The sequence below is a fragment of the Schistocerca nitens genome, chromosome 9 (assembly GCF_023898315.1).
Source record: "Schistocerca nitens isolate TAMUIC-IGC-003100 chromosome 9, iqSchNite1.1, whole genome shotgun sequence".
NCBI lineage: Eukaryota > Metazoa > Arthropoda > Insecta > Orthoptera > Acrididae > Schistocerca > Schistocerca nitens.
Genome location: NC_064622.1, coordinates 358841183 through 358859079, shown reverse-complemented (window position 1 = coordinate 358859079; position 17897 = coordinate 358841183). Strand labels below are relative to the sequence as shown.

The 17897-nt window shown below is 38.9% G+C and overlaps 1 protein-coding gene across 1 annotated transcript in view; it reads right to left on the bottom strand.

The window, feature by feature from the left end:
• Positions 1 to 17897, bottom strand: part of LOC126203768 (translocation protein SEC63 homolog) — a 190379-nt gene that overhangs the window by 5023 nt on the left and 167459 nt on the right. Inside the window, exons 15-16 of the mRNA XM_049938137.1 lie at positions 10795 to 10998; positions 617 to 785 (exon numbers count right to left, since the gene is read on the bottom strand). Coding sequence (XP_049794094.1) covers positions 642 to 785; positions 10795 to 10998 — 348 coding nt within the window. The 3' untranslated portion in view covers positions 617 to 641. The remainder of the gene's footprint in view (positions 1 to 616; positions 786 to 10794; positions 10999 to 17897) is intronic.

Below are 17897 nucleotides of genomic sequence, written 5' to 3'. Positions count from 1 at the left end.
AGCTTTATTCACCTTATCCTCTTGTGATTCTTGAGGATAGCATTTGCTGATTTCAACCACATAAAAACTACTGTAGAAATTTAGAAGTCTCTCTACACACTCATTTGTTTCATTCTGCCTATATACATCGATAATTTTGCCTTCTGCACCTTCCCCTGTTACAGCATTCCTGTGACCTAGGACAATTAAATTTTAAGGATCCTGCACATATTTCATCTATCTTAATCTATCTAATTAAAGGAAGTGCAATGATAAAACACTTTTATATAACATGAGGATTGTGGTCCAGGTATGATTCCTGCTAAGGTAAGCTCACAGGCCTTTTGACAGCACTCAAAATCATTTACTACTGAATAAATGATAAATGCATCCTATGAACCTTGAAGATTTGCCATGTTTCAGGTATCTTAATGACATTTCCTCTCAGTAAATGGTAGATGGTATTATGACACTATGACAAAAGTCCGTCACATTAAGATCGTCAATCATATTTCAGATTTTCTTCTGTTTTAAAACAGATGATTAGACTGACAAGTACAGTATAAAAAATAAAATGTACATGCGTGCTCTCTCTCTCTCTCTCTCTCTCTCTCTCTCTCTCTCTCTCACTTCTTACCTGTACTATCTGTCCTGAAACTGTGTTAATCCTGATCATCTTCAACATCCTCATCTGTGGTGAACTCTGACACATCACTTCCTTCAGCCTCTTGTTCATCTTCCTCCTCATCTGACATTTCCCACTGAGGATGCTCTGTTGGTATTTCAGGAGCTTCTTTCACATCCAGCTGCAAAGAATTCATTATTTATATTACTACAAAATCTAGAACAATTATTATTATTATCATCATTATTGTTATTATCATCATCATCATCATCTACATTCTCAGCAAGCCACCATACGGTATGTTGCAGAGAGTATGTTGTACCATTACTGGTCATTTCCCTTTCTGTTTGACTCTCACATAGAAAGAGGGAAACATTACTGCATATATGCCTCCATACAGGCCCTTCTTTAACATTATTTTAGTGGTTCTTAAGCTAAATGTAGGTTGGCAGCACTAGGTTCATTCTGCAGTAAGCTTCAAATGCTGATTCTCTAAATTTTGTCAACAGCATTCCTTGAAGAGAACATCACCTTCTCTCCACGGATTCCAATTTGAGAACCCGAAGCATCTCCATATTATTAATTTTAACATGAGCAATACCTTATATTACACCTCCTACAATGGCAGATTATAATTTTAGAAAATACAAATATGAAAAAATACTCCACAAGAATGCATTTAAGGGGCTCCGGAAAGGCTCAAAATCATGAAAAGTTCAATTTTTACTTTTTTGTGTTTTCTGAATCTGCAGACTATTACCTTTTAATAGATATATAATTTATTCAATTCTGAAGACTACAACTATTTTTAAATTTTTTTTGAAATGTGTTCTACATGGGCGTGACCCACTGTGGCGCTGTTAAACTGCTGTCAAATGGTGTTATTATTAACGTCCGTGTTCATCAGGTACATTTTAGTGATGTGATATAAAGTATGTGTTGTGGCTAACCTGTGATGGTTCAATATATATCGCTGGTGTGATTGTCGATTGCTTCATGTTTATTTACTCTGTCGTTATCTCGAAAATATTCGTAATTAATTCTGTTCCTTGAGTCTCTGTTTTGTTGAAGTATAATAATGAGTAAAAGTAAAGTTATTAGAAATCCTCTGAAGGCTTTTAAGAAAAGGAGAAATGTTGGAAAGCCAAAGGTATGTGTTATTACTGTAAACATACTTCTTCAACCGATGAAAATCCCCAACATAGCTTGTGTCCCAAAGAAGAAGACAGTTGGTGTAAATATAACAAAGGATTGCTAACTGGTGAAGTGTACACTCATAAGCATGGTCTGCCTCATGCAATAATGGAGGTGATAAAACCTATTTTCAGAGACTTAGCAGCACCTGAACTGTTGAAAAAGTGTATTCATGGAAACACTCAAGACCCCAATGAAAGTGTAAATAGTGTTATATGGTCGAGAATCCCCAAGACTGTATTTGTTGGAATAGAAACACTTCACTTTGGTGTGTATGATGCTGTTGCGACTTTCAATGACGGCAATATTGTAAGGTGCAAGGTATTTAGAAATATGGGAATGAAGATAGGTTCTAACATGGTACGAGCGATGCTTGCTTTAGACAAGGAACGCCTTCGGGCTGCAGACAGGGCTGTAAAGAGTCTAGAAATACAAGCAAGAGTAAACAGGAGGAAGAACAAGAGGAAGCTGGAGGAGGAGTTTGCAGAGGATGAAGATAATCCATCCTATGGACCTGGAATGCACTAAAAAGTTAATCCAATCTTTGTTGCTCGATTCCCAAAACTTTTATTTTCTCGTACTAATTACATGTTTTCTAAGGATCTTCCAAACATATTTGTTTCAAACTTTCAGTAAATGTTACACAGTACCTTCTGCATAATTTAACACAGCCTTTTTCCAAAAAACTGTATATTTTTGAATATATAAATAAAAAATTGCAAAAAGATGTTGTGAATTTTCATTACAATTGAAAAAAAATCATCTTTAATAACTGAACTAAAATTTTGTAAAATCCCTGTGTTAAGTTGTAGCCCATATTCCAATAAATAATCTGTAAAAAGTTCAACTTCCTACCTCAAATACTTTGTGAGGAAAGATGTAGTTTATAAGCGTTATTTTAACATTGCAAGTATAGGGCGTTCCGGAGCCCCTTAACAGTGTGCTACTACTTCAAACAATTTTTAAATATTTAGGGTGTCTGAATATATGGGATTCTGTTATAGATTGTCACAGTCCCTTTTGTTGCAGTTCAGTAATGGTTTTACCATGTAAGTTACCACTTCACCGTGTCCCATACATTTTCAATTGGTGAGAGATTTGGTGATCTTGCTGGCCAAGACAATAATGCTTCTATTGATGCATCACAGCTGCAGTATGTGGATACGCACTGTCCTGCTGAAAAAGCACATCACCTTCCTATCGAAGAAATGGCAGGGTACGGGGTTAACAGCAGTGCAATGTAGCAGGTACTGGTTACTTTACCCTGCAGTAGCACCAAATTTGACTGCGAGTTAAATCTGATGCTCCTCTACACCAAGAAGCCTTGCATGGGACTTGTGTGTTATGGCGAATACACTCTGGAATAGACAGCTCACCAGGTCCATGAAATACACATGTATGTCAATCACTTGCATACTCACTGAACCCCCTCCCATCACTGAAGACAATGAAGCACCATCCCACGCTCCAGTCAATTCTTTTGCATCACCTGGGTATCCACGACTGGCAGCGTCATGGTGTTAGTGGCAGATTGGACAGGGGCACATATGGCCTTAATCCTGCTGCAAGCAGATAGTTCCAGATGGTCTCTGATGCCACAGCAGGTGCAACATGTGCGTGGATTTCGTTCTTGGATGATGTTCGGTCAGCCACCACGGCACACACAATGCGTCGATCTTGACGTGAATCTGTCCTATGCAGATGTTCAGAATCTAGTCTACTAGTGTGGGAATGTTCTTCACACCACTGTTGAAAGCAGTGACACACAACTGATACATTGTGGTCAACACATGCAGCAATCTGTCGACGTGTCCGTTCAGCTTCCTATAGAACTACAATGTGACCCCATTCAAATTGCTGAAGCTATTCAACAATAATACATACTGGTCAATGGGACACAATTGTAGCCTAGAATGAATGTTGCGCTGTTTACACCTAAACTCAGCACAATTACTCCCTGCAGATTCAAACTAGAGGATGCACAGAAAGGCCTCCTGACTGCCGATGACTGCGACAAATGAATCATTAACACTACATCCACCCAGTATGAACATTTTGTATCAAGGTGCCATTGAACACCGTCTTTGAGGCTGTCGCATTGAAACAAATCTGTGATGAGATTTTCATTCCATTAATGCAAACGAAAATTTAATTGCGATGGAGAACTGGAATTTAATCTGGGGGACAGAATGATAGGGAGTGTAGTAGAATTTTGTACAGAGCTCAGTTTTACCATTGCTAACATTTCATTTAAGCATCATGACAAAAAGGTAGTGCATTCTGAAAATTCATGGACACACCAGAAGGGTTTTAGACAGATTATGTAATCAGGGTGTAAACATGGGGGGAAAAAATATAAATATTCCGGCATTCCCCAGTTAAAAATACACTTTTTCCCAGATGAAAATACACTTTCTCGTGTTAAATGACAATACACTCTGCCTCGAAGTTGTGAAAATTATCAATCCTTACAACAGTGAAGGTTTTATACAGTGGTGTAGTACTTTGCGTCACTTTAGGAAACTAAACCCAGCAAAAAAAATGACATGTTTTGGACAGATCTTTGATGCGCAACATCACATACTTTGCATATTTTCGTAATACGAAAATATAAATATGAATTCCACCAACCACAGCACATTACTTTCTTAAGCACTGAATTGAGATTGCAATGCGCTTTTGTTAGCCAATCATAGCTTACATCACATTATCTTGCCAGCAAATGACAGCAGATACACAGAGGATAGAACATGTAATATAGTCAGCCAATAGCAACATCACTTAAGTAACATGAACACAAAAATAAGAAAAGTTCATGGTTTAAATTAATACCATATTTACTCGATTCTAAGCCGCACATGAAAAATGAAACTCGAAATAAAGGAAACAAAGATTTCCCGAATCTAAGCCGCACCTGAAATTTGAGACTCGAAATTCAAGGGGAGAGAAAAGTTTTAGGCCGCACCTCCAAATCGAAACAAAGTTGGTCCATTGTAATATGAGACACAATTTAGGTCGAATGAATGACGATATAGCTACAGTAGTTTGGTTAGAGTCGTAAGCTTAGCAGTTAAGCTTTACCAGGTAGCCATTGCTATGTGTCAGGTGCTCTGTCCGTATTTATACGGGTACGCTTCCTTTTTCACGTGTTTCGTCTGGTTTGAATCGATTGCTTATTTTGCTTTGATCTGATGAGTGCCGTTTGATCTGTTACAGGTTTTTACGTCACTCTAAGCTGAAAATGCATTACTGTACTGTGTCATGCATTGTTTGTCGCATTCTGATAGTGCGTGTTTACGACCTGTCACCGCTCGCAGCATGGCTTGCTTTTGTGCGTGCTAACGCCACTTACAACTAAAAAGAGGCGAATCGTCTCATTAGCGAAGCAATGGCAAGAGACTGCTATTTGTTGTTACTTACACTGCTGCTTTCTTTGATAATGATCAACAAGAACCAAATAATAGACTGTGTATGATAGAACATGTTCTGAACGAGAGTTAGGCGAAAATTTTTCTCCGTTTGAAAATCTTTGCGGCCGCTTCTTTATTACATCAAATTCTGCACAGAAATTAGAGTCATCTTACATTTAAATATCTAGTCAGTTGCCGTGCTCCATTTCTGACTGTATCACTATTAGGCATAAGAATAATACGAATATAAACATGACACGATAAGTATATTCTTCTGCGTTTGCTGTTGTCTCACTCTAGTTTCATAGTTTATTAGGCAGACAGGATTTAAATGAGATAGCAGCAAACACGGAACAATACATGGCAAAATGTTTATATTCGTATTATTCTTATGGTGAAAAGAATACTGCTTGTGATTCACATTTCATCAGGTTGCTATTAGCAACCATCTCTTCTCACAGGTAGGAAAAAATTCAGAACGTAGAGTTGGCTATATTGACAAACATCCCAAACAGTCTTGCCAGTCGGATTTTCGTAGTACATTGAAATTCTGCTACATTCGAAGATGAACAATACGGAATTTGTATTTACTTCGTTGGATAATGTATGAAAATGCAGTGGTCGAAACTCGGGGCAGAGAAAAAAAAGCTCGTCTTCCACTTTTTTTTTTTTTTTTTTTTTTTAATTTATTTACTGACGCAGAGGTTTTGGTGCCAGTATTTATCTTTGTGCCTACAAAGCATGCCTGTGTAGCGCTACATATATTCGACGGCAGAAGTTAGTTGTGGCGGCACCTACCAACATTTTTCAGAACTTCCGCTTGCTATGCACTCGATTCTAAGCCGCAGGCGGTTTTTTGGATTACAAAAACCGGAAAAAAGTGCGGCTTAGATTCGAGTAAATACGGTATACATACAGCATAGTTACAGGAAAAGCTAAGCTTTCACATACAATATCAGTCTTTTTTGTATCATTTAAGATCTATCAAACACATATGCGCCAGTAAAATTTTAAATGATCTGGTCTTTTTCTAAGTGGCTGGTCCTCAGATTGTTAAGTTATGAATGAGAGTCAAATGCTCCGTGGTTTAAGAAACTCATAACACATTTGCACAAGTAAAATAATTCATCTTGCGAACAAGAAAATTTACTTTGAAAGTAATGCTTCTCAAACTACCACTCACAACATGTTCGAAATTGGTTCATTTCAAGCAGTTGCCAAAGAGCACCAGAAGTCAGGCATTACTGCACATGCACAGCTACAATGACACTCTGCTCATACACCTTTTGTTGCATTTTTGTTCGCAACTTTGTGTGCGATGGGACATCAAATGATCATATGCCACAGGGCATGTTGTTCATGGGGGACATATGGACTTATTGTACTTAGAACCATTGCTTTTATCATATCTTATTCAGAAAAGGAATGGAAAATTAGAAAGCAGTCCTTGGCACAATAATCGTTTTAAAACTAGACTCTACAGTTCAAAGTGCCCTAATATTTTCTTATGTGGTGACTTTAACATAGATTTTTTTTTTTTTTTTTTGTACCCTGGAATACTGGTATGCAGCATTTCCGATCAAACTAACATCCAAATAGCACTGCAAAAACCTAGTAAGTAGGAATATAAATTTCTTGCACATAAACAACCCAAATGAAGAAATAATGTCAAACCTAGAGGAGGTGCAAGACAGATGTTGAAACATGTCTTGTAATCAAAAAGCATTGTGTTTCATGGAAGGCAGATAGGAAAAATTCTGTTAAAGCTTTTTAGTATGGTTTTCGGAAAGCCAAGTTTCTTAGAGTACCATTACTATATTACCTCATGTTTGGTTCTTTATTATCATGTAACATTATTATGACATAATATGTGCCATAAAATGAAAATGTGCACTTGAAATTTACAGAACAGTTGAAAGTAGCTAATAGTATGAAATGAAACACTTTGTTCAAATAAACTGATTACCTCTGTGGAAAAGATTAATAAATACAAAGTTTCTTTAGCAAACCAATAAAAATAACTTCATTGTTCTGCAAAGCAATTAATGTTTGGTGGCCAATAATGTGGAAATAAAATAAAACCAGAGAACTGGAACTAATAACATATTTTAGTCTTCCATAGTTATATTAATGTATTTTAAATTATTTGGTAGCTCCCAGCCCCAGAAATCCATTTTGTTTTCATTTGATGCAAGAGCTCTAAACAAAGAGAGAATAGCAAAATCAAGAAATGTGAATGCAGGTCACATGGAGACTTCTCCCACTTACAATTCTGATTGCTCTGTGCAAGCACAAATCTGGCAGCACAGGTGTGCAAAAATAATTTTTCTGGGTAACATGTTGCTGCTTGCAGCTACTGCTTATACAGTTAACAGCCACACTGCCGGCAGTGAGATGCAGGAGAAGGTTCTGCTAATATGAGACTTCAGCTCTGCACACTCACATGAGCCCACTGGCAACTGCTCAAACCAACCTAATTTAAACATTTTTGAAGCCACACTCATCGAAAGCAGTTTGCTATTAAGAACTATTACGTAGTCTTTGTCTTAAAATCTTTCACAAATTTGCTGTCGGTGGACATTTGTGTGCGCACTGTGTTTTGTTCTTGTAAACAGTGTATTTTCTTTTCAACTTTAGTTTTATATTGATGTTTTTCTCTCGTTTATGTTTTATTGCTGCAACATCTTGCAATAATGGGCTACAGTAAAACTCTTTGTTAGAGTATCAGTTCTTACCAGTCAAAATTACAAAAATTTGACTCAAAACTAAAACAATGAAAAATTCCCAGAATTCTAAAAAATTCCCAGGTTTTTCCCAGTTTTCTCCCAGATGAAAAAAATCCTAGGTGTTTCCTGAATTTCCTAGTTGTCCCACAGTGTATACATCCTGGTAGTGGTATGACAGAGATTTAGAAACCATATTTTAAACTGTAAAACATTTCCCAAGTCAGATGTGGGATCTGACTATAATGTATGTTATGAAATGCATTTTAAAGCCGAAGAAACAATACAAAACAGAAAACTAAGTAGATAGAACCTGGATGGGATGACAATGCCAGAAGTAGCTGATAGTTCCAAAGGGAACATCAGGCAAAACTGACAGAAATAGGCTCAGATGATCTGAGGAGCCAGTGCACGGAGTTAGTACCAACTGCTACTGGTCACCAATTGGCAATTGTGAAAGCTGCAGAAGAACAACTAGACAAAATAACAAGGATCAATAAAAATTGTTGGGTAACATACAAATTATTAAATTTATGGTTATAATAGAGGGAAACATTCCACGTAGGAAAAATATATCTAAAAACAAAGATGATGTGACTTACCAAATGAAAGTGCTGGCAGGTCGACAGACACACAAACAAACACAAACATACACACAAAATTCAAGCTTTCGCAACAAACTGTTGCCTCATCAGGAAAGAGGGAAGGAGAGGGAAAGACGAAAGGATGTGGGTTTTAAGGGAGAGGGTAAGGAGTCATTCCAATCCCGGGAGCGGAAAGACTTACCTTAGGGGGAAAAAAGGATGGGTATACACTCGCGCACACACACACACACACACACACACACACACACACACACACATATCCATCCACACATATACAGACACAAGCAGACATATTTAAAGACAAAGAGTTTGGGCAGAGATGTCAGTCGAGGCAGAAGTGCAGAGGCAAAGATGTTGTTGACTGACAGGTGAGGTATGAGTGGCGGCAACTTGAAATTAGCGGAGATTGAGGCTTGCCCAAACTCTTTGTCTTTAAATATGTCTGCTTGTGTCTGTATATGTGTGGATGGATATGTGTGTATGTGTGCGAGTGTATACCCATCCTTTTTTCCCCCTAAGGTAAGTCTTTCCGCTCCCGGGATTGGAATGACTCCTTACCCTCTCCCTTAAAACCCACATCCTTTCATCTTTCCCTCTCCTTCCCTCTTTCCTGATGAGGCAACAGTTTGTTGCGATAGCTTGAATTTTGTGTGTATGTTTGTGTTTGTTTGTGTGTCTGTCGACCTGCCAGCACTTTCATTTGGTAAGTCACATCATCTTTGTTTTTAGATATAAATTATTAAATTTGATTGATGAAAGGAGAAGACACAAAAATACAGAAAATGAAGCAGACAAAAGAGAATACGGGTGCTTAAAAATTTAGACCGAGAGGAACTGCAAAATTACAGGACTGTAATGGCCAAAGGAGAAATGCAAATCTGTAGAAGTATGCTTGCCTATGGACAAGACAGATTCACTTAAAGGGAAACTGAAGAAACTCTTGGAGAAAACAGAAGCAAGTGTAAAAACATCAAAAGCTCAGATGGCAAACCAGTGCTACACAAAAGTTGGAAGGCTGAAAAGTGGAAAGAATCAATAGAAGGGATGTATAAACAAAAGAAATGTGAAGACAATATTATCTGGAAAGAAGAGAAAGTAAATGAAGATGAGATGAGAGAGGCAATATTGTGAGTAGAGTTTGAAAGAGCACTGAAATATGTAAGCCAAAATAACAATCAAACAATGTAAAATCCACAATGGAATGTAACAAAGCCAAAATAAGCTATCTGACACAGTGAAATAGCATTCCTTCAGAATTATTTAGATCTTCGAGACAAGCAACACTATTCAACATGTTCTTTTATTCTGAATTTTAAATTTTAATCATACAATCACATGAACATTCCATAATGCCATGACTGTTTTTGATCGGCATTCTTACTGATTAGGGTCTTTTATTTGTTATATTTTTCTGACACAGTCAATCATTAATGTTCAAAGACAGTGTGGAATTTTTTTCCTGTTCAACATGTTTCGTGGATATATGAGGCATGCAAAATACCTTCAGACTTTAATACGAATGTAATAGTCCCTGTACCAAAGAACACAGTTACTGTCAGGGATGAAAACTGCACAACCAACATTTTAACAGTCATGCTCACAAAATATTTACATGAATTATCTACATAAGAATGGAATGACTGGTAGAACCTGATCTGCAGGAAAATAAATTTTGATTCTGGACAAATATTTAAGAACTCATGAAGCAATACTGATCCTTTGACTTTTCTTAGAATACAGACTGAAGAAATACAAACCATATTTAACACAAATTTAGAAAAACCTTTTTAGAATGTTGACCAGAATATATTCTCTGAAATTCTGAGGATAGCAGGAATTAAATACAGGGCAAAACTGCTATCTTAGCGAATGAGAGAAAGTTGTATATGTACTGTGTTATTAGCCAATACATTGAGCAAGCAGTAAAGGAAACAAAAGAGAAATTTGAGAAATGGAATTAAAGATCATGTGGTAGAAATAAAATTTTTAAAGTTTGTTGATTACATTGTAATTCTGTCAGAGATGGCAAAGGACAAGCCGAATAGAAAATATTTATGAGATGAACATCAATGAAAGTAAAAGAAGGGTAATAGAAATGTATATCATGAACAAACATCTGGTTTGTTCTCCTTACTGTACCACTACTCAAGTTAACAAAAATTACAATCTAATACATATTCATTCACTGAAAATCATTTTTCAATAAGCAGTATAGTTGTAGATAAGTTTGCAAAATAGAGATTGGGTATGGAACTGACCTTTATGTCCTGCATTTGGTCAAAGCCAAGATACGAATCTGACTTCAGACAAACAGTGAACGTGTAGATGCCAGGCCATCGTGGGGCAGTGAATTTTAACTGCACTTCCTCTTCCTCCACAAGAGCTGTCACATGGTATGGAGAAGTTAGTAAAGTGTGGCTCTTCCGATCACTGATATAAACCCACCAGTATTCCTGTTTATCCTGTGTAACAATAAATATATAATGAATTCTGAATGCCTAAAATAATTTTCTTAGAAAAAATAAAAAAATAAAAACAAAAAAGCTAGTGTGTCTATTTCTCCTTATGGGGTACATTTCATATAATAATCACATTTTCTACTACTCTTTATGTTTGTTCACCCCTGCAAAATAAATTAATTTCTACATTCTACATTTTACATTTTACTTTCACAAAAAGGTTCTCTCTCATATAACACCGTAACACTTGTGTTCAGCTGCTACTGCCTCTCTGAAATAAAGAATATAAGACATAAATATGCATATGTGTGCAGAGAATTTTTCTAGCAATTCCTGTTGGTAATTATTGTAATTAGATATAAGTACAGGGTTGCCTCAACTTACCCTGATTTGAAGACAAGTTTTAGCACTTTTCCCTGACAAATTTTGAGATCTCAAGGGCAAGTAAAGGCATAAGTTAACAAAGAAATGCAAGGACTTCTGTATTTTTAAACATGTGAGCAAAAATCTTATGTACTAACACCAACATCTTTTGTAATGAACTGTTTTTAGGTGGAGAAAGCAAGCCACATGGTATATTATGTTTCATTAAGACCACTGATGTTATTTTATTTCAATAAAACGAAACACGTTTGGTGACAGAAAAGCGCATTTCCTTGGAGTCACAAGATAGATTTAAAATATCTTCACTGATTTCAGAAATAACTTCAGAAAAAAGTAGGCCTCTTGAAAGGAGTTTATAAGGCAGCGAAAAGTCATGTAAACCAACATTATAGATGACCTCCAATAAAATGTTGGTTCTACTATGTTTTTTATTGTCAGTTATTACCTGCTTCTATGTCTATTATTTTACAGGTATTGTGTGGTTTTTCTTCCATAAATGCATGACTACATAGCGTACAAACTGCCAGCAACTGACACAATTTTCTTCTTCTTATCATCCATACTTTCTAACATATAAACTACTTTTGAAGTGTCAAAACTTTACTAGAAAAAAATAAAATGTTTATACACAATGTACAATGTACTTGCAGTTAAGGCAGTCGCAATCCCTGAAATCCACCACCCTCGCCTCTGACCTGCCGAGGAACACTGCATTCCTGTATCCATAGATAAACCACAAAAATCAGCTACATGACAGGCCAGATCCATTAGAGACACCCACAAAAAAGGCCTGCGGTTTTGGCCCATCACGGAATTCCACTTTTGTGGCCAGCCATTCACATGTCACAGACACCATGCTGATAAAATAAGACCACAATGATCAATCCAAGCAACAGATAATTTGCGAATACTCTGAGAATCAATAGAAATGAGGATCAGTAGCAACTCACTGTGTGAAGATGATCACTGAGCTGCAGACAGGCAGACAGAACAGACAATCACACTATCTCAACCAAATTTTTAGCCACAGCCTTTGTCAGAAAACACACACACACACACACACACACACACACACACACAAAATAACTCAGACGCAACTTATGCACAAATGATAACCTTCTTTGACCGCTGTGTCAACAGTCTCTGAGAATCAGATCCAGACAAACCACTCCTCACGTTTCCATGCCTTGCTAGGCAAGCAGCAAGAAATAGTGGCAACAATGACTGACAGCTGTGGGGAGTGGTAGAAAGGGGAGAAGAGTAAGAATGTGGGACCAGGGAAGTGGCGCACGTACCCGCTGCACCTAGCCAGCGACGATGCCCAACATCTCAGTAAACAACCCATTTCATCTACTGAGACACATAAACAAGATTTTTCCAGTGTTTGTTTTTCACATTTCCCAGATATTTCCTGATTTCCCTGGCATGTTCGAATTCCGTGATTTCCCAAAACTTGTGGCAACCCTGAAGTACAACACGACAGGTAGACTGAACACAACTTTACTCCATGGAAGCTTTAATAACTTGGGCAAAGTATTTAAGTAACATTCAGCAGGAACTAATTATGTACACATACAGTTGCAGTAATAAACCTGGAGAACTGATGCTGGGTGTAGCTCAGCTAACCTCAAACAGACTTAGGCCTGTGGTGGGCTCTGACAGTGATCTCTCTCTCTCTCTCTCTCTCTCTCTCTCTCTCTCGCAAACACACACACACACACACACACACACACACACACACACACACACACACACACACACACACAGACAGAGAGAGAGAGAGAGAGAGAGAGAGAGAGAGAGAGAGGGGGGGGGGGTGTCTGAAGTGCCTCTTGGATGACATGGCACTGCTGCATTCATGTGGCCTATAGAAATTATGCGCACGTCATTGCACTCCTCTTCTCTTAGGGAGATCACAGATTCTTGAGACATTCATGCAGTCTTCCTCATTCACTAGGCTCTGGCTAATGTGGCAGGCTGCAACAGGAGCAAATGGTCTGAAGTGCTTCAGGCGCAGACACACTTTGCACCCACCTTCCCATGTCAAACCATATGGCAAGACCAACTACACCTGAAATGTTTCCAGTCGACCATGGGCATCGGCTCTGGTGATGTTGCTCACAGTGCTGATGGTACTGGCATCAGTGGTTGCACAGAAAATGGTGATAGAATCACTGATGATGGTGTTGGAAGCAATAGAGGAACTGCTGGTGCGGCCACAGACGACTGATGCCCGTGCATGTGCAATTGTGAACTGGAAGCAGCAGGTGATACGATGCCCAATGAGGTTGGCTTCAGAGGCGATGGTGTGACATCAGGGGGCACCTGGCTACCAACATGAGAGTGAAGCTGATCATGGTGCCTCGGGGATGTACTCCGAGCAGATGTCGCAGAGACGCCGTCCCCGGCATCTGGTGATGAAGCTAAAACCCATTTAGGGCGATGTTTCAAACCACGTGCCCAGACAGCTACACTTGAGCAGAAGAGGTGCAGCAGCTGCATGAGTTGATGTCCAGGTGAAGGGCACAGGAGGTGTAGCAGCATCCTTGGCTGGTGCCCATGGAGTAGCTCTGCTGAATGGCATGAAACGGTACAGGGAGAGAAACCGACCCCAAAAGAGTTGGCAACCTACTTTTTCAACTGAGTTTTGAACACCTGCACTATGCACTTCATCTCACCATTAGATGGTGGGTTAAACAGCGGAGCGAGGATGTGACGGATACCATGGGAATTGCAAAATGCCACAAACTCTTGTGGTGAAAATTTGGACAATTATCGGACACTAACATCATGGGCAAGCCTTCAACAGAAAATTTTTTTTTGTGTAAGGCTGTGATGATAGCAGTTGTGGACATGGAAACACAACAGACAACATACAAAAACTGAGGCTTTGTGTCAATGACCAACAGCAAGTAACGGTTGAGAAAGGGGTCAATGAAAGCCACATGTTTACAGTCCCATGCACGCGGTGGTGTTGGAAAAGGAGATGATGATATCTGCGGAGCTGTTTGGTGCATTGCACACTGTGAACAGCAGGTAACCAGGCGGGTAATGTCACCATCCAAGCTGGGCCAAAACACATGTCGATGAGCCAACACTTTTGTGTGATACACCCCAGTCATATGCATGCAATAAATGAAGAGCCTCTGAACGAAGCACTGGGGGGATCACAGCTTGATGAGACAAGTGATCCATGGCCATCCACAAAAGGGAATATATGTTGAAAGATGTAATAATTGCAGAGCGGTCTGATGCATGAGAAGGTGGCGAATTCGGCCAACCATGTTGTACGAATGTTGTGACCTTCCGCAAAACATGATCCAAAGCTACAGACTTTGTTATCCGTGTGTTAGTTGCAGAAAAACCATCAACTGTCTGTGTGGCAACATCAATGTGGAAACAAAGCAATTCCTCCTCACCAAATCCTGGATCTGGACCTGCCGGCAGCCAGAACAAAGCATTGGCATTTATGTGTTGATTCATAGGGCAAAAATGAATCTCATAGTTGTAATACAACAGGAAAAGACCCCAATGTTGAATGTGATATGTTACTTTATCTGGTAACAACGTAGAAGGGCTGAATGAGGAAACCAACAGTTTGTGATCGGTGACCAAGTGTTAATTTGGTACTGTAGGGAAAAACACAGAGTTTCTTCACAGCATATAGAATGCCGAAAGCTTCTTTTTCCATCTGAGAGTACTTAGTTTGAGCAGGAGTCAGCATTTTCGAGGCATAAGCAATAGGCCACTTGGTGTCATCAGGACATCTATGAGCCAGTACCACCCTCAACCAGTACTGTGAAGTGTCCATCGCAAGGATCAAATTGAGACCTAGGTGGTAAGTCACTAAGCAGGGTGCAAGGTGTAACATGATCTTATGGGCGGAAAATGTGGTTTTAAAAATGGCGACCAGCGAAACTGAGTCCCTTCACACAGCAACACATGTAATGGCTGCATGACTGTCGCTGCCCCAGGCAAAAATTTATGGTAGTACACGACTTTGCCTAAAAAAAAAACTTGAAGTTCTTCGAGTGACATAGGGCTTGGAAAAGACACAATAGCAGAAACATACCGATGCAGGGGTTTGAGACCCTCACGAGATACTTCAGACCCAAGATAAATGACAAAAGGTTGAAAAAACTGACATTTTTCTAAATTACACTTCAATCCGGCTGCGTGGATGGGAAAAAAAAATAGTAGGAAGATTTTGTAAATGTTCCTCAGTGGAGGCAGTGGAAACTACAATGTCATCCAAATAGTTTGCACAACCTGGCATAGATGCTGTGTTAAAAAAAATATATATATATATATATATATATATATATATATATATATATATATATATATAATAATAATAATAAAAAGGGGGGTTGAAAAATAGCGGGAATGCTGGCAGCTCCAAAATCCAACTGCAAGTACTGGTTCAGCCCAAAAGCAGTATTGACAACTAACATATGACGTGACTCTGTATCTAAGGGGAAAACAGGCATCCAAAAGTCAATTTTTGAGAAATATTGACCACTTGATAACTTTGAAAAGAGCTCATCCAGGTGCGGTATTGGGAATGTATCCACTATCGAGTGTGCATTCACAGTAACTTCAAAATCACTGCACAGGTGTAACTGGTCCAATGGTTTCTTTGCTAAACTAAAGGGATAGGCCATTCACTTGATGCAATAAGTCGAACACTGCCGGGTTCCATGAGTTAATCTAATTCACCTTTGACTTGTTCCCAAAGTGCCACTGGAACCAGATGGGCCCAAAAAAGATGAGGATGAGCAAAAGGTTTGGTGGTAACGTGCACATGAAGTGACGAGACTACTGACTTGCAGGTCATTGGTGCGGAAAATTGGCGGAGAATAGGAATACTCGGTTTATTGTAACTTACTAACTTTCATGACACATGGAGAAGTGTAGGGGAGCCCAAGTCAATGTAATTTTGTGAGTTTAACAAGTTTACTGCAACTGCTGTATCTACCTGCATGTCCAGAACTTTACCAGGCGGATCAGCATTTTGGGCAGGCTATGTACTCATAGTTAATGGAACAATAAGCACAGGACAGAAGCATGGAATGCAAACACTGTTGTCTACTAGCCTGTTTACTTTGTTCATGCGGCTGCTGCTGGGAACGAGGCTGGCCCCCGTGATGCTGTGAATGTGTGTGGACTGCCGTGGCTATATCTTCCGCCTGCTAACTATGTGAGAATATTGGTGTGGAGAAGAGAGTTGGTTTGCCGATACCTCACACCATAACTCAATTTGGTAACAAATGACAGCATCTCTCAACATCTGATCAGCATATGGCACTTTAGGCACATCGGATGCAAAATGACAACTACTTAACCCATGGAGTTCAGCCGCCCATGCTCGATTGGATTGATGTGGTTGCCTCCCACAGCAGTAAAACCCAACCCAGGATGAAATAACATGTGTGCACTTACTGAAGTATTTTGAAAGAAGTTCACACATTTGGTCAAATGTTAAAGAGAATGGATCCTGCAAAGGGATGAGCTGACATAGGACTTGATACATTCTTGGCAATATCGATGGAAAAAACAAGATACAACATAAAATAGCATCAGTAATACCAAAAGCTTGAAATTGTTGTCACAGACTTTTCTTGTATGCATCCCATTTCTCAATGGACTCACTGTATGAAGAAAAGGGAGGTAGATAAACCACATGGGCTGTGGAAGGCGAAACAATAGGTGACACAGACTGAGGAGCATGCCGACTAGACAAAACAGAAGCAAATGGTTGAAGTGCTTGAGCTTGATTGTCCAGTGCCTGTGATTGGTGGTGCAATGCTGCAACAAATGTTTATTGCTGTTCAGCCAATCAATGTAAAATGTCCTCTGTAACACCACCAGTCATTGTGTGAATAAAAGGAGGACCAACCAGAGTAGAACTTTGTGCAGACAACAGGGTCACACTGATTACCAACCATGTTGCAATTACTTACAAGCACAACATGATCAGCAGACTGAACACAACTTTATTCCATGGAATATTTAGGTAACATTCAACAGGAACCAATTACGAACACAAAGAGCTGTAGCAATACACATGGAGAATTGGGTCTGAGCATAGCTTGGTTAACCTTAAATAGACTGGGGGTCAAGGCAGGCTAGGACAGTGATATTAGGCACACTCTGCCTATGACACAGCACTGTAGCACGTGCAGCCTTTTGATAGTATGCGCATATGTCACTGCATCCCTCACGCAGCAATGAATTCACATTTACAGTGTTACAACTACTATCTGAGACCTCCCACTTCCTATCACATTCCTTTTAATGCACTACAATCCTTTTTGCAGTTGCACGGCATTTGTTCTTTTGCCATTCTAGTTTTTAAGTGAAAATTTTTACATGACAAACAAACAGAACAAATAAACTAAAATTAGTTTTTGCTTTATATTTATTATTTTTCATTCAGTCACTTTTAGGTCAAACAAACTGTAATGCATGTCGTGTAATTAATGCTGCACATAGAAAATAAAATTACTATGCAGATG